Raw genomic sequence first — 21,292 nt, forward strand, 5'->3', positions numbered from 1 at the left:
AACATGTTTATGATGAATAAAATCATTTTTGTGTACTGTAACCAAATAAATTTTGTTATTAAAAATACTGATGCATTGCACTGTAGGTTCACATCAGTAGAATCAAATACTTTATTCCTAGGAACAAGCACGTCTCAGAATCTAGCAATAAGAAAAGCAACTTTTTGTTCTAGCTATAATAATAGCATTTGTTCGTTCTTCACAACATGAAAGAAGGGTTCCTTGCTCCAGAACCTATTTTGAAGGACTTAAATGTACTTCCAAAGTTATTCCAAACCAGTTTATACCCTACAAAAACATGATAGCAAAAGCACTAACGAATAGTCAAGAACAAAATAGGCAAGCGAGTAAACTATATTTGCTTATTGGTATTTCAAATTTTCAATGAGTATCAATAACCAAAACAACTTGAGTGGGGCTACTAAAAGTAAGATACAATAACATACTGCAAATGGGGCTATATGGCTAAAATGGAAAAATAATCAAATCTACATGCACAACCTATGCTCTAAAGAGGCAATGTCCAAAAATGAAATAGTAGCAGTACAAGGTAAACTATTCTAGAAAAAGATTGGAGTACATATATCTATAGTTACAAAAATTGACTTGATAGTCAAAAAGAATGTAAAATTCATTAAATTTTCTATTTTCCAAAACGAACCATCATATAATTGAGTATCCACGTCTGCACAATACCCCATCTGGCTTCGGTAAAGAAATTTTCCTCACTTCAGCATCGTATCAGCAGTAGCTGAAACCTAGTGATGTGATGTTAACACTGCAAAATAAGGAAATTAATACCAAGTGAGAAACAACTGTGAAATGACAATAAGAAACTTGAAGATAGTGAAGGCTTCTTTCATCGTAATCGCATAAGCAATGTCACATTATTCATCAAGAAGACACAAAAGTAGCACGAACTACATTATAATAATCATCATCTGAGCTTGTGTGATTTACAGCGAAGAATGGCCTCGGAACTATTTCAATTTTCCATAGGATATGAGAGAAAATTTGATTACATTCTGAAGTGAATATACCTAAATTAGGATAATGCATATTAGAAAGGTACAAGTAAGCAAAGAATTATGAGCGGGGAATTCCTATCAAATGCTTTCCAGGCATGTGTCAAGAAAATGCTGCTATAAAAAATTATAATGTGAGATGCAAGAAAATGGTGGCAATATTCTTGTGAACTTCAGTAAATATTAGGAGCACTGATTCGTGATAATCTAAAATGTTATCAATGCTTTTGCTGCTTGTTGTGGACAGAGATGTTCAGGTAGTAGTAATACAGAAAGCAGGTTGCATAAATGCATGCAAAGCTAGCATTTTAGAATCAACGAATCACCAGAGACAACAATTGGATTTTCACACTTGTGCAACCAATTGCCTTTAAGCTGACTGGGTTCCTTCATTATTCGTACCCCACTCTTCATCAGCCTCGTTACCGTTAACAAGAACGGCACCATCTGTTGAATCAGCATCCACCACAACAGGATCCTCTTGGCTATCTTCTCCATTTTGGTGCCCTTCAGTTTCTTCATCTCCATTCTGATCAAGAATCACCACAACTCAGAAAACTAAGCTCTAAACCTTAATCTTAATGCATGCAGGAAATAAAAACATATCAAGAATATCAATTCCATCGCATGGATATACAAAATGAGACAAAATGGCTGCAACCTTCTAATTCGTTCCCACTACTACCTTGTACCTACTTGCGTGATATTCCTAACAAGCCCATAAAAGGGCCATACAACAACACAGCATGTACCCATTACACCAAAGGCCCGTCCTTCCTTGTCCTACGTGAATTTAAGAGCTGGGTGCCTACTCTTAGGTTCAATTTTGATGGGGAATTGTTAAAAGAGCAGAAGGAAATCATTTGGAACAACTTCATAAGGGCCTTTCTTTCATCAATAATCGAGAGAGAGAATTGAATCGTCATCGACAAGGAGCAGATTTGTTATTGTTTTTCAATAGCTGTCTTTTAGATTTAACTTGGTATAAAAAATTTAATCTTCCTTTCATGGCTAGTTATAGAAGAGTACTTTTTAATTCTTAATTTGTAATTTCATGTTATCAATAATTCTCCACGGAAGTCTCTTTCAACAAAATAAATAAATAATAAATAATAAATAATAAAAGTAATAACTATCTACCCACACCCTACTGAATTCCTTCCATAAAGCCGTGTACTCACAATGCCAGCCTTTAAAATGGTGGTCTAACTGATAGTTAAACGTAGCTAGAAAAATAGGAATGGCCAAGAGCAAGTGTAGAATCAAAAGGCACCATTTCAAAGCCTTTTTGATAAGCTCGAACCCGAAAAAGAACTTTTCACCTTTAAAGTATATTATGAAATTTGCATACAGCACATACCTCAAGATTTGTGTCTCCATTTTCAAGAAGCTCCTCTTCATCCACCTGCATATTCCTAAAAGCCTCAACAAGTGTTGTATGTGACCTATCAGCTTGATTAGCATACTCCAACGCAGAAGGATAAACACCCCTAGAAGGAAAGAAATGATTGTACTTTCAGTAATCAAACATTCAATACCTTGGCTGACACTAGTTCTTTTTATAACTATCATTGAAGAAAAAGAATCGCAAAAAAAAAAAAAAAACAGCCCATGGAAAGGGACTTCAACTATACAATGATTCAGTATTAGTGAAATACTCCATTATTAGATGGGCCAATCATACAAGTGTAGTTAATAACTACAATGGATCAACATTAGTGGCTAATGATACAGACTATCAAGGTTGGAACTACAATGGATAATTCATTGGAACACTAGAATTATCAGAGGGCATGTAGAAACCTGAGGTCGTGAACTTTTAAGCAGAAGCACGCGCACATACAATTTTTACAAGAAAAATACAACGTTTCTACCAGACATAATTCAGGGAATGTGTATATTCCTTCTTAGGTTGCATAGATAGAACCAAAATAAATGGGAATTCTTGTCAAAGTATAATCGGTTTTTTCAGCCTCCTTTTTGTTCACACAAGGCCTAGTTATAAAGGATATCCTTTTTTTTTCCTGAAGAGAAACGAAAGTTATAACTTGTAAGAAAGATCTTGTGCATATCCTAGGCATCATCTTTTCTGTAATGGTGCTCCCCATCATTCATACCAATTCTATTTTCGACAATATTTCAATTTCTCAGAACATGTGCATGTAAAAATTATACACAAAAGTACCTGGTCTCTGAAAACTTATATTCAACAGAAACAGCTAGTTGCCAATCATCAAACAGATTAGGATACTCTTCAGGATCAGCTAGTGAATCAGCTGCCTTTGGATTGACCTAAAATATTTTCAAAATTATATGAAGAAACTGTCAAGGTCAATGGCATCTTTGATCAAACATGAAATAAGCATATAACAAGAGTGTCATTAAAAAATAAGAACTGTTAGAATGAGTGGACTTGGCCCAAGGAAGGGTTTACCCAAGCATCCTTTATCCTCTTTAATCATAAGCTGTAACCTATTTATCTTCCCTCTTGTATCCTTTGTTAATGAGAAATTAATAAAAAAGTTAATCATCGTTTTTCTCCCGATACTCAAGTTTCGCATAATAAGGTGTCTACTTTACTTTACCACTTCAAACATGGTATCAAAGCGAAGTAAAGATGAAACCCTAGGCAAACCCGAACAGAGACAGCCGCCGCCACCATGGAAATGCTACTCCACCAGTTTTAGAAGACACCAGCAGTCACGGTGGGGCTACCCTCGAGTCAGCCACGCAGCCCAGTGGTGGAAACCAGCTGCACACGCTTCCACTAACTGCCTACATGCCGTCACTGCCAGGCGCGTACCCTCAAGCAGTGCCATCCAACACCTCCAATGCTCAACTGGACCACTCCCACCTATCTTCCCAAGTCCAGCCACAATACTCTTTTGGTCAGCTGCACCTCCAACCACCACCGTGGCCCTCGGTTTATGGACTGTCATCGTTTCACGCACCACTGTCTTTTGACTCTTTACAGCAGTCGCATGTCCATGGTACCAGGATCAATCAAGTCCATAATAGATCAAGGTTCGAAGTTGGTGAATTTTTGGTGCAATCCAAACCAACCAACTGGTCGATGTATTCCAAGAGCCCAGTAACTTTGCTCCCTAACTTATCCTCAAATTATATAATGAGTTCTCTGACAGTATCTATAGGTGCCTTTTCAAGAGAGAAGCTAAATGGCCAGAATTACTTTTCCTGGTTTCGACTCTTAATCGATCAAGATGTTTCTCGAGGGTCGTAACCAATTCAGTTTTCTAACAAGGGAGACTCTTCATCCCCCACTCAGTGATGCTCTAGAATGTTTCTGAAGAGGGGAGGACTCCTTTATTTGGTCCATGTTGATTAATAGTATGGAACCACAAATAGGCAAACTTTTGCTTTATGCAACAACTACGAAGGATCTATAGGACACAATTCATAAACTATATTCAAAGCATCAGAACACTTCTCGTTTGTATACACCGAGAAAACAAGTCCATGATTGCAAGCAAGGAACTCTTTGTGTAACCTCAATAAACTCTCTACTCTAGCAAGAGATGGACCTGTGCAAAGAGATCGTATGGCATACTCCGAATGATGGTATACAATATGTTAGACTTAAGAAGCAAATCAAACTTGACATTGTTTGTGGGCGTATACTTGGACAGAGACCTCTTCCCTCCTTAATGGAAGTGTGTTATGAAGTCTGTCTTGAAGAAGACCGTACAAATGCCATGAGTGTTCTGACTACTCCTACTACTCACTCTGCTACCTTCAGTACTAGACCCTTGACCCATAATAGTGAGAAGAATAAAGGGAAACCAATCCTTATCTGTGAGCATTACAAGAAACAGTGGCACACTAAGGATCAGTGTTGGAAACTTCATGGTTGTCCACCCAGAGGTAAGAAATGTTTCTCAAATGATAAATAGAATTCAGGGCATGCTTATATGAGCGAGTGTGCTGGCACTTCTCAACCATCTAGCCCTACTGTAAACCAGAACAGTCCCAATCCACCCTCCACTCTATGAGCCATTGCTCAGTCAGGTATGCCTCAGTCAGGTATGCCTCAGTCCCTTAGTCATATCAGTGCTGATGGAAGAATCTCTGGATCCTAAACTTGGGGGCTACAGATCACTTAACAAGTTTCTTAGAGAATTTTGTTTCTTATACTTTGTGTGCTGGTAATGAAAAGATCATAATAGCTGATGGTTCTTTAGCTCCAATTGTTGGGAAGGAACAAATTTTTCCTTTTGAATGGCTATCCCTCCAAAAGGTTTTGCATGTACCAAAGATTTCCTATAAATTTGCTATCTATAAGCAAGATTACTCGTGAGTTGAACTGCAAAGCTACTTTCCTACCTAAATCGATTTCTTTTCAAGACTTAAACTCAAGGAGGATGATTAGCACTATTCGGCATAGTAGAGGACTTTATCTCCTTGACGATGATATCCCTGCAAGTAGTATCTCTAGAACTAGTTTATTATCTTCATATTTTACTATTTGCGAACAAGATTGTATGTTATCACATTTCCGGTTGGGCATCCAAACTTTACATATATTAAGTCTTTATTTCCCCATCTCTTCTCTAAAGTTGATCTCTCCTCTTTATCTTGTGATGTGTGTATCCAGGTCAAACAACATCGAGTCTCCTTCCCCTGACAACCATATAAATCAACCCAACCGTTCACCTTATCCTTATTAACGTTTGGGGTCCATTCAAGGTCATTAACTCCTTTGGAAAACGATGGTTTGTGAATTTTATTGATGATCATACCCGCCTTAACTTGGTCTTTCTTATCACTGATAAATCTGAAATTTACTCTATTTTCCAGAACTTCTGTCGCACCATTAAAATGCAATTCAATGTGAAATTGCAATTCTTCGGAGTGATAATGGTCAAGAGTTTCAAAACCATCCCCTTAGTGAGTTCCTAGCCTTCAAGAGGATAGTTCACCAAAGCTAATATGCTTACACCCCTCAACAAAATGGGATTGTCGAGTGGAAAACCGTCACCTTTTGGAAGTAGCTCATTCCCTTATGTTGTCTACTTCCCTTGCTTCATATCTGTGAGGAGATGTTCTTTCTGCAGCTTATCTCATCAATAGGATGCCTACTCGTGTCCTCCACTTTCAAACTCCCTTAGATTGTCTCAAGAAGTGGTATCCCTCTACTCACCTAACTTTGAGGTTTCCCTTCGTGTCTTTAGGTGTACAGCCTATGTCCATAGCTATGGCCCTAATTAGACAAATTTACCCCTCAGGCTCAGACATGTGTGTTTGTTGGGTATCCTCTTCATCAGTAGGGCTATAAATGTTTCCCTCCTTCCCATAAATACTTTGTCACTATGGATGTCACCTTTCGTGAGAATCAACCCTTCTTTTCTGTTAGCCATCTTCAACAGGAGAATGCAAGTGAAGAGTCTACTATACCTTAGAGTCTACTTCTATTACCTTACCTAACTCTGATCCTCATCTCATGGTCCTATCCACAAACCAAGTTCCCTAGAAAACTTACTATAGAAGAAATCTCATAAAGAAAATTGAATCCTCAACTGATCAGCCGACTTTGGTGCAAGACTCTGAACCTCCTCGAGGTCAAGGTATGACTAATCCTACTGAATCATGCGTTAATGGTAAAATGAGTGAGAATGGAAGGTCTGATACTGTTGTTCCTAAAGATATTGGAGAAAAGGACAATGTTGATGAGACTGAGGTCAAAGCAGAAACTAGTGGCAAGGAGGTTAAACAGGGTCATTCAGGTAATCTTAATGGACATTCCCATTAAGCTGAGAAAAGGTATCAGGTCCTACACGAAAACCACATTTGAAACTATGTTTCCTATGACAATCTATCTTTACAGTTCAGAGCCTTCACAACTGGCCTTGACTTTACCATGATACTGAAAAATATTCACATTGCTTTAGAGTGTCCTAGGTGGAAAGTTGTTGTTATGGAAGAGATTAAGGCCCTTGAAAAGAATAAGACTAGAGAAATTTGTGCTCTCCCTAAGAGACATAAAACTGTGGGATGTATATGGGTGTTCACAATCAAATACAAGTCAAATGGAACCCTTGACAGACACAAGGCAAGATTAGTTGCAAAAGGGTTAACTCAGACCTATGGTGTTGATTACTCGAAAACATTTTCTTCAGCTGCTAAACTAAATACAATTAGTCATGTTATTTGCTGCAGTGAACAAAGCCTGACCTCTATATCAGCTAGATGTTAAGAATGTGTTCTTGAATGGAGACCTGGAAGAGGAAGGTTATATGAGTTCCCTTCAGGGTTTGAAGACCAATTTGGTCATCAGGTTTGTAAACTCCAAAAATCTTTATGTGGACTGAAATATTCATCAAGAGCGTGGTTTGATAGGTTTACTACCTTTGTCAAGTCCCAAAGATACAATCAAGGGCACTCTGACCATACTTTGTTTACAAAAGTCTCCAACGTTGGGAAGATCACAGTATTGAATGCTTATGTTGCTGACATCATTTTATCTGGGGATGACACTACTGAAATCATCCAACTGAAAAAGAGGATGGGTGATGAGTTTGAAATCAAAGATTTGGAAAATCTGAAATATTTTCTTGGGATGGAGGTAGCTAGATCTAAAGAAGGTATCTCTGTATCTTAGAGGAAGTATACCATTGATTTGTTGACTGAGACAAGCATGCTTGGATGTTGCCTTGCTGATACTCTCATTAAATTCAACCGTAAACTGGAAAATTTAGGTGATAAAGTTCTAGTTGATAAAGAGCAATATCGACGCCTTGTGGGTAAGTTGATTTTCTTGTCTCATACTCGACTAGATATTTCCTATGTTGTGAGTGTTGTTAGCTATTTCATGCATGCTCCTTACGAGGAACACATGGAGGCGGTTAACAGAATTCTAAGGTACTTAAAAACAACTTTTGGTAAAGGATTAATGTTCAGAAAGACAGACGGGAAAGTTATTGAGACCTATATTAACTTTGATTGGGCAGGGTCTGTTGTTGACAGGAAACCCCACCTCCAGTTACTATACCTTTGTATGGGGCAATCTTGTAACTTGGAGGAGTAAGAAGTACTGGGTTGTGGCCAGAAGCAATGATGAGGTTGAGTACAAGGCTATGAGTTTGGAGATACGTGAGGAAATTTGGCTCCAAAAAGTTTTATCTAATCTTTATCAGAATAGTGAGGTGCCAATGAAATTATTTTGTAATAACAAGGCAGCTATTAGCATCGCCAACAATCCAATTCAACATGATAGAACTAAACATGTGGAGCTTGATCAAGACTTCGTTAAAGAAAGAATGGACAATGGTAGCATATGCATTCCATATATTTCCACAAGCCAACAGGTTGTTGATGTTCTTATCAAGGAGCCTCTCAGACATAAATTTGACATTTGTGTTAGCAAGTTGGGTCTCATTGATATCTACGTCTCAACTTGAGAAGGAGTGTTAGAATTAGTGGGCTTGACCCAAGGAAGGATTTATCCTAACATCCTTTCCTCTTTAATCATAAGTTGTAACCTATTTATCGTCCCTCTTGTATCCTTTGTTGAAATGAAAAATTAATAAAAAAAAGACAATCATAGTTTTTCTCCCAATACTCGAATTTCTACGTACAAGGTGTCTACTTTACTTTACCGGTTTTAACAAAAACGCTATATTGTTACCCAATGACATGAAAAATGGCCACTTGAGCCAAACTTGCATGTCATCATCCACTCATATCTACATGCATCTAAGTTTGCTAAAGCATGAGATATGAAGCCTTCAGTTTATACTGCTCCCTCATCATATATCATATGATAAAGAACAGAGGTAAATTTATGTGTGGCATACATTTAACACAAACTGTTTATGATAACATATATCACACATTTAACAAGAACTGTTTATAATAAAATATATAGAAAACTGTTAAATGATGTATCCACTATACAGCACATATCAATGTAAAGGCTCCTTGCCTCTCTGCCCTTAGGCTATTCTTTTTTGTGATTATTACAGCTTCTTCTTTCTTATCAATGAATATATATATATATGTAAACACCAAACCAAGGATCGTATTATTTTAAACTGGGTAAGGGAGAAAAAAACGGTTATTATGAGGACTTGTGGGTGTTATAATACGGCTTTAAACACTCTTTCCTAAATCCAAGCCCTCAGACACAAAAGGCCTCAGAACAATCTCCCCACTAACCAAATGCAACCATTTTTCCTCATAAACCCCTCCCACCAAAATTTTTTTAAAAAAAACAAATGAAATCTAAAACCTCATAATCTTCTTGGGGTTCTTACTAACCAAAACAGCAGTTCTAAGAAGGGAGAGACAGTAAAGCGAATAAGATTACATCTTGCTTAACTGATAGAAGGTATATTTCGGCCTTTTAGCTTACAGTTTGCTTACTGTGTCTAGTAAGCCTTGGACCCGTCCAATGATACAATTCTTGTTTAGATTTTTTTATATGACACTTTACTTGATCCTCAGCTCAGTTCTCTATGATATGCAAACAGTCGTACAACTTTAGTCGAACGACTAGTTGATGTCAACAAAACATAATAATTAATTACTAACCTTGTTCAAGTCCTTTCTCCAAATAGCAACTATCTCAGACACTTTACTTGGAAGATAAGATCGAGCCATTAATGCAGCTTCAGGTATCCGATTACTAAAAAGGAGGGTGTAAGCATCTATACCAAAATACAACAATTTCATAAACAAACAGAAAATTCACCTTTCGACCAATAGCTGGAGGCAGTCTTCTAATTTACCCAATGTAAATAAACAAAGGAATGCAACATTATTCTTTCCTTGTTCTTTAGCAAGGGAAGCAAGCTTCAATATTCCTTCAGCGTCTCCTAAAGAAGAATATAGCAGTAACAGACCACTCAGGTCCATGGCAAATTTTAGACATTCCTCTGCCATTTCTAGCTGCAATAACATGATTCAACAGAAATGGATATCAGAGAATTGTTAAATATATGTTGCAGCAGAGGGCAGCAGCAGAGAATATTAAATTGAACACCTTTCCATTAGACATGGCCAATTCTCCAAGTTGCTTCCATTTAGATTCACTATGCACAGTTGTCGCAATTTCCTACAAGATATCAATTAATCTTCTATTTGGATCTTAATTGAACTGTTATCGAACACCTTGTCCCCATAGAAACAAGGAGAAGAAAGCAAGGAAACTACACATTGATCAAAACAAACTGATAGCAGCACCCTACATTTGTTTAGCACCAGCCACCAACACGAGTGAAACATACCTGTGCAACATCTAATCTGCCAAGCTGTATCGCTAACTCAAATCTATAATCCGGATCAGTTGCTACTTCCAGTGCCTCTTCTATCATACCTCGGGATTCTAAAAAGCGAGCCACACTGATAGACGGCAAAAACTAAGAATATATTGATACTTTTTTCCTTTATGAAAGAAGACATCTTTCATTAACAAATAAAGAGATACAAAAAAGACAAGTTTTCCTCAAAAGAACCCCAGGATTTTACACATAAAGACTCCAAAGGGTAAAAATAACAAAAGGAAAGATTACAAAAAGATCTGCAAATCAGAGGAAAAAATAAGTTGATACTCAAAATTTCAAATCCAAGATATTTCTCTCTTTAATTCAAGACTAAATTGCTTGTCCAGGAAAGAGAGAGAGAGAGGAACTACATGAATGTCAAAGCATCTATGCCCGATTAGGGAGAACAATAAATCGGCATTTTCAAGAGTCAAAGTGGAGTTATGAAAATTTTTTAAATGATTAATAAGTTCTACAAATTCTTATGGTAGAAAATACAGAAAATGTAATATAGCTTTGGCGTACTAAGTTAAAGATGCTAATACTAATAGTACCAGATTTTTACTACTTTTAAGACAAGAGGTAGCATTTCAGAAAATAGCATACTACAAATTGAAAGCATATTATAAGATTGAGGTTTCCAAGCTACCTATTATGATGCTCCTTGGGAATTGAAGGTAATAATTCACTGGCTCTTTCCAGATCTCCACGCATTACAAGTGTCTTGTACTCAATCAAGCTAAGAAGTAATGTATACCCTACGACACTGCAATAAAGTGATCATCACATCCTAACATCAGATTAGATGATCGAAGTTATCAGTTCCAAGAACATACAACAGTATCTGCTTACTTAAATTCTTTGTCCATCAAATACACTCGACTGTGACTGGCAAGATATCCAAGTAAATACATAGGCCGATCCAGATGAAACATTGTAGTAACCTGAAAATAGACCATACATCAACGGGGCCATGACTAATGCCTTTATTCTCTTCTTTTGCATCGGTAGGAAGTATATTTACTTAGATTTAAAGAAACATTGGGGAAATGTCCAGGAAAAACTGGGGGTGAGGGGAGATTAGGAATCACAATTACCTCACCACCAACACAGTAATTTAGCCTCCAAGAGGAATTATTATAAATGAAACAATCCCCAACCCATAAGCCAGTCCTAACACGTTCACTTGTTTCATGCAGAAGCTCAAAAGCATCCTCAACACCTTGTTCATCAACTGATCTCCCACTATCAAGATAAGAAGAAACAACATCCAGCTGCATCATGAAATATACTTATTAGATAAAATATTTCAAAGCACTAACCGTAGTCATACTAGAGATTACTTGAGAAGCATTCAGCACGAAACATCTCGCTAATGCAACTACAAAAACAAAAATTCCAAACACAAGCTTAAATTGATGGCAACTTACATTGTACTTCAGGATATAAAATGCTGAATCACTGGAAATTGCCACTAGGTCACCACTATCAGCCCAATAGAGATTCTGACATTTTAATATAATAATAGAAAATAAATGGATTAGCAAAAGGTCAGAAAAAATTATACATAGTGCCTATGTGTCTATGGAGACAAGAAGTCTAGAGAGCTTCTTAAGGAATAACTGCACTCACTTTCACATTAACATCGATACGTCGAATTAACCGGCACTCAGCCCAATCATAAAAGCAAATAAAATCATTTGAGCACATGGCTAAAAGAGTTCCTCCATAAATACGCTCTGCAGAAAATGTAGGTCGGATGCTCTTCTTTTCCTGAAAGAACATATTTTCATCGAGTCAAGAAACTCTTGAACTGTCATATTATTTACAATATTTTTTAGACCTTTTCTTTTTGGATGAGGCATATTATTCACAATATTTGATAGTTGAACTTAAGAAATTTTGGAACAAAAACCTATAGGAGGTTTGGTTCATGGTTAAATATTCATAACACAAAATAAATACTGCATGGTTTACTTTTTATGTGGTTTCCTGGTTTCCTCTCAACCAACCACTTGAACAAGCACAATGCATTGTTGTATTGTTGCAAAGTTTCATTGTTCCCCATTGACATCAAATAAAGCATAAAATGCCATCCCCAAGTATAAAATGTTATTCCAACATTCAACTTGAGTACTTACTAAAATGAACACAGACCTGGAAGTTTTTTGTGAAAATTTTTATCTTTGAAGTACTCTCTCGAGCAGCATATTCTCCATCAGATGACCAAACGATTTCCAATGCTGAACCAAATGACCTGTTCCTCCATGCCAAAGCTGTGTAGATAATATATTCACCATCTCCACATACAACAACAAATCGTCCATTGGGGTTGTGCTTTAAGCTCTGAAAGAAGTTGTGAGAGCAAACAAATTGAACATGAAAAAGGGGGAACAATCAACAAAAAGAGATTCATTCTAATACATAAAGTTTCATATTAACATGAATTTTACAGCTAAAGTATCTAAAGTTGCAGTATAGAAAGATGGATCACTGCAGCTGACAACAAGAATAACTCCAGACAACAAGGATACGGTTAGAATACTGATTTGTGTTAATCATTTAAGTTCTCCACGTATACATCAAACACCACAAACATTTATAGTGACAAAACCACAAGTTTCATGTAAACATAATTAGGTATGCTCTCAATGCTGCATCACTTTAAAGTGAAGTGTAAGTGGTGAACTTACATCAAGAAAACACATAAATTAGATGAGAAAACGTGTAACTAAAAAAGAACCATATGTGCACAATAACTTACTTGCGGATAAAGATCACAGGTCCCCAATTCCTTGACAGCCAAAGGCAACCTCTCCCCATCAGTAACCTACAAAGAAAGATAAAAGAAAATAAATAAATAAACAAGCCAATCGCCATATATTAGGATATAAAACAATGTGCTATTAATTTCAAACCTCATAGTCTGCTCCCACACTCTTAATATTCACTGTTTGAATTTCATTGTGCTTAGCCCAAATGATTTTACCAGTGTTATCCATGCTGGCTACAGGTACCTCCCGGCCAAGTTTTACCATAATGGTTCCTTCATCATAACCAATCACAACCCTGCAGGAGAAAGGATACATCATTTCCTTTTTTTTCTTTTTTTTTCTTTTTTTCTTTTTTTTTTTTTTTAATATTCGTGATTGTAGAAAGGATACATCATTTCTAACAATAAACAGACAAGATATTTTTTTTTTTCATTTTTGGATAAGAAACAACTTTATTGATAAATAAAGTATCCAAAGAGATACAAAGGAGCACAGCAGATAAAAATATTATTTAAACATGATCTTATAAGTTTAGTACTTTTTTTACTCCCTAATTAATATAGTAATCAAGTGAATAGGGCAGAGCCAAATTTTAGTGCACTACCTAACTAAAAGTTCCAAATGTGTCCAAAATTATTTACTTATTATTCAATAATTTTGCATTTAATTCATATTCTCTGACTAATGATTAATGTTAGTTTAGTAAAATTTTAAGGCAAAAAATTATGTACAAACTTCTTGAATGGTTAACTAAACCAGTTCAGCATTTTTAATGAAATAATTATATTAATTTTTTTATGTTCGTGAGTATTCGGGCCCAGTTTCGTGCACCTCAACTAATCTCATGGGACATTTGATCTACTCTATACATTGGGATGCAAAAAAAAAACTTGTAAAATATTAAATCCTAGGTAGATGGCCAACAATTATGTTATTATCAAAATATACATTAATTACAATATTTTTCTCATCTTGTGTTCTACGAGTGCTTCCAAGAGTAAATTCTTAGATTAAATATTGGATAATGTACGTCTAACAGTTTACATTCATTATTAGAGTTTAAGTTTAGTTGAATAGTTAGAAAAAGTAATTAAGATAAGACCGCTTTACAAAAAGTGAGTCTTCCACCACGAGATAAGTTAAAGTGTTTCCATCTATCCAAAGTTAAACTAAGCAATTTAATAACGTCTATATAAAACATGAGAGGAATAATTATCAATTTGCACTTTGCATTAACTTTCACGCATACTTAGCGGTTAACATTTAGTCAAATCGATCTGAAACTTTTTAGGACAAAGGAAGATTAAGAATTTTTCAATAGACTAGTATTTCAATTGTGGAGATGGGGAGGTTAAAAATTAGAAATTTATCAAGTAGAAAATGAAATATGAAGATAAAATAAAATTGAAATTTTCCAATACCTTCCATCCCTTGGGATAAGAAAGTAAAAAACAATGATTGTATAAAGAAAGGAAAATTAACAGCCATTTAACTGACTTACCGACGGGAACCCTTGATATATCCAATAGCCCAAACTCGCTCAAGACCATAATTCAAGGTGTTCTCAAGCCTGAGATTTAAGAACGTGGATCAGAAAAAAGATCTCGCATGAAAGAACCATTCGAAAACATTTAACTCAAATTGAGATGGGTGACAAGATGCTTATGACAAATAAATTAAGGGAATGTCAATTTTTGTTTATGACCCTATTCAATCAAATTTCAATTATTATCCAGCCTATAGTATTGAATGTCATAAATGTGTCAACAATACCCATAAAGATTATTACAAATCATGAAAATTAAGGTCCTCGCCAAACTATCACTGTCATCCCTCACTGCCAAATTATTTTGCATGCTTATTCAACTTAGTCAAATTTAAAATCATGTTGACAAGTATACAATGGATCAAAACAAAACGTGTAAATCTAGATTTCAAGAAATTAGATAATAAAAATTACCTATACGTGGTTGCATGCCATATACGAACAGTCCCATCCTCAGAACCTGTGATAATAATAGGAAGTTCCGGATGGAAACAAACAGCAGACACATTGTGTGTATGTCCTTCAAGTGTTTGAACGCAACTTTTGGTTTGATAGTCCCACACCTGTTTTCATATGATTTAATGAAATGTTTTCCATTTGGATTCAATGAGAGATGGGTTACAAAGTAGAATAATAGAGACCTTAGCAGTGTGATCATCAGAACCAGTAATTAGATAGGGTTTGTCACCGCCAGTAAAGTAATCAACACAATTTACACCCTTCTGATGGGCATCCAATGTAAAATTAGGGTCAGGAGAGCCAAGATTCCAAATCTGCCATAAAAATTTACCATATTTTATTCAGCATCATCATACTGATTAGGAAAAGATAAGAAATTTCACTGTTAGGAAATTTTCAACATTACCTTAATAGTGCGGTCAAGAGAAGCACTTGCAAAGGTGTTGGTGTCTTTGGGATTAAATGTTACTTGCATCACATAGTGAGAGTGTCCCTCAAAAATTTGAGTGCACACCCAACCCTTCTCCCAATCCCAAAGCTTTATGAGCATATCATCTGATGATGACAGAACATATGGAAGTGTAGGATGGACTGCAACACACCTAATGTAATCTGTATGAGCCTCAAAGACTTTTATTTTATCCATTGTATTATAATTGTAGACACGAATGAACATGTCATCAGCACCAGCAACGACCCATTGCTTCCGCACAATAAACTTGGCTGACCTAACTGCCAACGCAAACACAAACAAACACTTCATAGCATATTCTTCCATCCCCTCACCTTTACCTCGCTCTCTCCATATTGACTTTATTGCTTACCTGGTAATTCAGTGACCTCAAAAGACTTGACCATGATCTGCAGAAGTCCCCAGAGGATTCATTTAACTTTTAAAGAATTTCAAAGTTTACAAAAATAGACAATAAAATTATTAAGAGAATTCAGAGATGGAAGGAGAGGCATTTGCGGCATTTGCATAAATCCACATTGCATGGGACTACCAATATCCGAATTAGAACTTGCTTGTATAAGCTTTTGAGGTAGATCGTGGAATCATAATGAAAATGAAGTAACAAACTTCTGAAAATACAAGAACTCGTTGATGTAAAAAATAGTTGAGTAGTTAGAGAAATCTGGTTTCCTTTTTTAACATTTCTGAAGTACTTTCAGTAAGAGATTTAAAAAAAAAAAAAAACCCATTGCTTCATCATAATAAACTTGGCTGAACTCATGATGTAAAGACGGTATTGAGTGTTAGGACAGTATTTTTCATTAGATGTATTTTGTATTGAGATATGACAAAGGTGCCATGGGCATGTCAACTTAGTTGAAATATTCGGGGCACCTGCTAATCCTTAGTTTGCGAGTTTCATATATATCTCATGTTCCACTGTAATTCGAGTAATAGTCTCTTTTCATTATATGAATGAAAAGTTTAAAAGCATCCATGTACTCATTAATGATAACAAATCCATACCTGGGACTGATAGTTCCAGATGCATACAGTTCCAGAATACAAACTCGCCAGAATCCTGCATTAAGTAAGGTGTGCATCAGAAACTTCCCGTTTTCTTCATCTCATTTGCAGTATAAATATAATATAATCACACTTCATTGATAAGTCTCAAAGTTCCAAACCAGATGAGAAACGAATAATCATGGGATACAATGTTCTAACATAACGCCATAATTTTAACTGGCTCATAATAGCCAAAGATGTAGCATAGCCATTAGCCCTATGCCACGGTAAACAAGCACCTATGGCCACTCTGATTTCCTATAAAGGGGGAAGATAAAACTATAGAGCTGTAAACCCATATAGAATGAAAAATGAATAGTCCAACTTACCATGGTTCTGTTGGATGCAAATCCACAGATTTTACCCTTTCCGATCTTTGAGCGAGTTTCCTCTGATTCAAATAACAGGAAAACGTATTTTAAAACACATAACAAGAATCATAAATAATCAAAATGAAACACATTCTATTCATTTAACTGGAAATCAGTTTACCTTGATTTCTAGTCTCAGAGGCTGCAAATACGCAAACAACCAAAAAAAAAAATCATAATTAGTATCAGAAATAACAATTCGAAATCGTACATATTAATAAAAAGAAGTTTCAGCAGTAGCCGCGAAATTCATTAACATAAGAACTGCAATGCACCAAACATTATAATGCCAGATCCTAACGTCCATCTTCTCTCAGAAATGCTAAGAGAAAGATAGGAAGAGATCAATTTCGTATCTATATCCCAAACAAACACAAGGCAGAACCAATTCAAGCCGCCGCACTCAACTTTAGAAAACGAAAAATCATAGAATTCGGAAACCAATTCGAATGTCAACAGAAGTGAGGAATTGTGATGAAATCGTAGTAGATTTCAACCAGATCTAAGCTCGATGCGTTCAAAAAAATGGAAAGGAAATGTTGAAACTCACCATTATTAAGCAAATGAGAGGTTAGAGAAGTGAGATCCCGATCGTTACAACCAAGCTATGAAGGTGATCGCAGCTTGGAGAAGAGAAATGTGGAGAGATGTTTCAGAGTTGAACCATGGAAGTCTTTGTTTCGTGTTAATATGAGGAGGGAGCGAGAGTAGATCGAAGCTTAGCAGTTACGTCATAAATTTACGATAATGCCATTCGCGGCGGAATGATTCAGCGCAGCCGATACTACGAAGAACAACCAATAAAACTCATGTGATAGTCAAGATCGAGATCCACGATTCCACGTCAGCATTACTCATTGCCCACGCTGGCACCTCTTGCAATTCCGTCCCTATCTTGGACCTTTAGACGTGACTAAAAGGCTGAGCCTACGGGCTGTCTCCTCCTAAAAAGGCTTTCAAGTAACCCTGAGCCTACGTGACAATCGATACATGGGCCTGATAGCCCAATCTGCAATTTTTATTTAAAACAATTTTTAACTAAATTTCACCTTATGAAACATTTAAATATCTCCTTCACTAAAACTATACTTCAATTTGATTTAACAATTATTCGTAAATTATATTTTATGAGAATTTAAAAATCTATCAAGTACATTTCACTACGTGTATAATATAATGTGCAAATATTTTCTTATTAATGATTATTTAACAAACGTGTAACTATTATTTTCCTCCCCAAAGAAATCAAATTACTTCAAGGGTTCAAAAAATACATATATACAATGTTTTGTTTTTCTTTAAAGAAATCATATATACTATCCTTATACAACATTGATATTTAATCTATATGAATATGTATATATATAAACAAAGCAAATCACACCCATTTATTTCTAAATCTAATACATACAAGGTTATAAACAACACCAAAATATATCTAATACAATAATATTTGTGATAAAATATTAAAATCTAATAACATGTAATCCATATCATAGAGAAAGATTATATTATCAAAATCATATCAGAAAATATTTGAATAATACCTAGTTATCATATAAAACAATGTTAAAAAATTAATATGCATCTTATATTATCAAAATCATATCACAGTAATTTAATAATATATCATATAAAGCAATGTTAAAAGATATTCATAATATTTCCAAACATCGATTCATACGCATATATTGTATATTGTATATTACATGCATGAACGTGTGGGTGCGCTCAAGGTTTAATTTGGAATGTTTTGCTTCCTCATGTCGAGTTTAATGGAAGATTATACAAAGGTTGCTTGATAGAACATATAATATGAATATTGTATTTTAAACTATGATGTGTTTTACATAGACAATATATATTTCTTCAAAAATGGGTGAAATCAAAGGTTTCATTGGAAAAGAAAAAGGAAAAAAGAAAAACCCTACCAAGACTATAATGATTATCTCTTTTTAGAGTAAATATACTATTTTATTTAGTTCTTAGTTAGCTACAATCACGTTATTTCAAAATCTATCATTTGTGACGGTTTTACTATATACTATAATTATTACTATTTTATATTCGTAATGTTTTTCTCTAAGTGTGTTTTATTTCATTCTAAAAACCAATATAATTTACACTTCAATTACATAATATTATAACTCAAACTAAAACAATTTACACTCAAAACATGAATCATTATAACTCAATTATAATATCTTATAACTGTAATAACTAACTTAAATTTATATTACATATGTTCTCACTTTCTCTTGGTTGATTGATACAAATTTTCTTCCCATGAAAATTTTTCTCTTTTATCGAAACAAATACAACTTAATTGGCGTTGATAATTAGTGTTTATACTATGAAGGTAAGGTTGGAGATTAGATTTTCACCTCTCACTCTTTAATACATTACCTTTGCAAAAATATTTATATTACTCTTTTCATGATGGTGGCAACGGAAATATTGTGTAGATTTGGTGGTTTTAGGAGATAAGTTTCCTTTTTGTACTTGAATTGGAATGAATAATCGTTTTGGGAAGTCAATTATTTCATGCATGATTTGTGATAGTTAGTTTTTTTTTTTTTTTTTGTTATTTATTTAAGTTTGAATGAGAATAAGGGTTAATTAGTTTGTAAATTGTGTCCAACATTTATGAAAAATTGAAGCATATGTTAGTCCATTATTAATGAAAAAAAAAATAGTATGGTAATTTATGTTATATATAGAACCTACATGTTTAGGCTATATGTGTGTATAAAATCTTTTATTTTGCTTTTTTTTTCTTGTTATTTTAAGACAAAGAACTAACAGTAATTATCGACGTCACATTATTATTCTCTGATTTTTGTAATGAAGTTCAAGTTAAATATATTTTTCTTTTTTGTATCATGTGTTGTTGAACGTTCAATAAAGTATGTTGTGCGTCATTGTTAGAGTGATGCCAAGAATCTACATTTGTTAAAAAAATAAAAGATAATGAGTATATAAGTAAGGGACAACATCTCGATTGATATGAGAGTTTTTGGGGGACAACATATCATACTGTTATCGGTCTGTCTCAACAACATAGTAATAACGATATGTGGTTGATCGAAGAAAAAAGTCATGTGTATATACAAGTAAGATATAATATCTCCAGTGGTATGGCATAAGTTATGTCTGGGTAAGACAAGAAATATACCCGTCATGAGAACTTATGTCTAGAGATATATTTGGAAGCTAATTAAGGTTCCATTGTTCCTAACAAGTGATATATCGAAGTCATGCCCTTAACTTAATTTATCCTCTAATAAAAAGTAGTCTGGTTAAAAGTGGTGTTTGAGAATAATACACGAAGCATAATTATTTTGAAAGGAGACTTTGATGGTCCTTTAGTCGAGGCAAGACTTATATGTCCCAGTGCAGATCAGACAATTGCATATTATATTGTAGAAATATATTTTAAAGGTTACTGTCCTTGACAATCATTAAAACAGTTTTGATCTCAAATTGACATAGGAATGAGTTCAAGATGAGCATTAGGTCTACAATATACACAAACTTCTATTGATGTGGTTAATATATACACAAACTTCTATTGATGTGGTTAATTTATACAAGTCTAATACATTAGTCTTTAATAAGGCATTATCCTAAGTCAACAATGAATATTTAAGTACTAATTAGATTAATTTTATAGGACAATGTTGAAAGGTATACCATCTTACTTGTCATCCAATAATGATAATGGCACACCACCCTCCAAACATTACATAGAGAAAAACAATATAATGAACTTCCTAAAGCAAATAAACAAAGGAATTACTAAATGAGTACTTTGGTTTATTCCAAAAGTTTAAGAAAAGTGTAGGATTTCTTTAGGATTTTGAGCATATTTTCTGCATCCAACATGTTCTCTGACTTGTAAATATAAACCATCAAACTCTTCCATCACTAAGAACCAATGGAGATGAAGGCATATTCCCTAGAATAAACCATACATTCATTTTGTAATCTCTCATTATGGTGGCTTTAATTCAAATGATGAAGTCTCTTTTTTTAAAATTTATAGGGTAATTGATTAGTCCTAATTGTTCGTTAATATAATATTTGGAGAGACTAAAGGCTTTGAATTCAAGCAACATATATAGTTAGTGAAAACAAAACCACTCTTTTAGTCCTTCGTTTTAAATTGAAGAAGGGACTTTTTGTTGTTGATTGTTGTAGGTAAACATGTCAAAATTGAGATGTGGGTTAGGTACACTCATATGCTATTCTCTTTTTTTTTTTCTTTTTCTCTTTTATGAGAAAAATTTGGGATTAGATGATTGTAATGAAAATTTG

The 21,292-nt window shown here is 34.7% G+C and overlaps 1 protein-coding gene across 3 annotated transcripts; it reads right to left on the minus strand.

The window, feature by feature from the left end:
* Positions 1-336: 336 nt before the first annotated feature.
* Positions 337-17,691, minus strand: LOC101202844 (coatomer subunit beta'-2). Of its 3 annotated transcripts, none has more exons than XM_004141731.3 (25): positions 17,526-17,691; positions 17,097-17,117; positions 16,934-16,995; positions 16,563-16,617; positions 15,907-15,943; positions 15,489-15,814; positions 15,265-15,396; positions 15,038-15,186; positions 14,579-14,647; positions 13,222-13,372; positions 13,068-13,133; positions 12,461-12,649; positions 11,936-12,076; positions 11,734-11,808; positions 11,401-11,577; positions 11,156-11,247; positions 10,953-11,069; positions 10,268-10,382; positions 10,024-10,095; positions 9,733-9,929; positions 9,573-9,666; positions 3,211-3,317; positions 2,386-2,515; positions 1,428-1,554; positions 337-778 (listed from the first exon to the last, which is right to left on the minus strand). In XM_004141731.3, the coding sequence occupies exons 1-25, from the start codon at positions 17,526-17,528 to the stop codon at positions 759-761; spliced, it is 2,724 nt and encodes a 907-aa protein (XP_004141779.1). In that variant the 5' UTR covers positions 17,529-17,691; the 3' UTR covers positions 337-758. The 3 variants fall into 3 exon arrangements, with proteins under 3 accessions (XP_004141779.1, XP_011659560.1, XP_031744358.1); XM_011661258.2 differs by having other exon boundaries at positions 1,352-1,554; positions 17,526-17,688; XM_031888498.1 differs by lacking the exon at positions 337-778 and having other exon boundaries at positions 902-1,554.
* Between the last annotated feature and the right edge of the window lie 3,601 nt (positions 17,692-21,292).

The sequence above is a fragment of the Cucumis sativus genome, chromosome 7, assembly GCF_000004075.3.
Source record: "Cucumis sativus cultivar 9930 chromosome 7, Cucumber_9930_V3, whole genome shotgun sequence".
Taxonomy (NCBI): domain Eukaryota; kingdom Viridiplantae; phylum Streptophyta; class Magnoliopsida; order Cucurbitales; family Cucurbitaceae; genus Cucumis; species Cucumis sativus.

What these genes read in the sequence shown, in the direction of transcription:
- LOC101202844 (XM_011661258.2), bottom strand. An exon ending in CCTGTGATCTTTATCCGCAA is followed by an intron (nt 12,650 to 13,067) that starts GTAAGTTATTGT and finishes AACTTCTTTCAG; the next exon opens with AGCTTAAAGCACAACCCCAA. An exon ending in TATAAGTTTTCAGAGACCAG is followed by an intron (nt 2,516 to 3,210) that starts GTACTTTTGTGT and finishes CTTTCCTTCTAG; the next exon opens with GGGTGTTTATCCTTCTGCGT.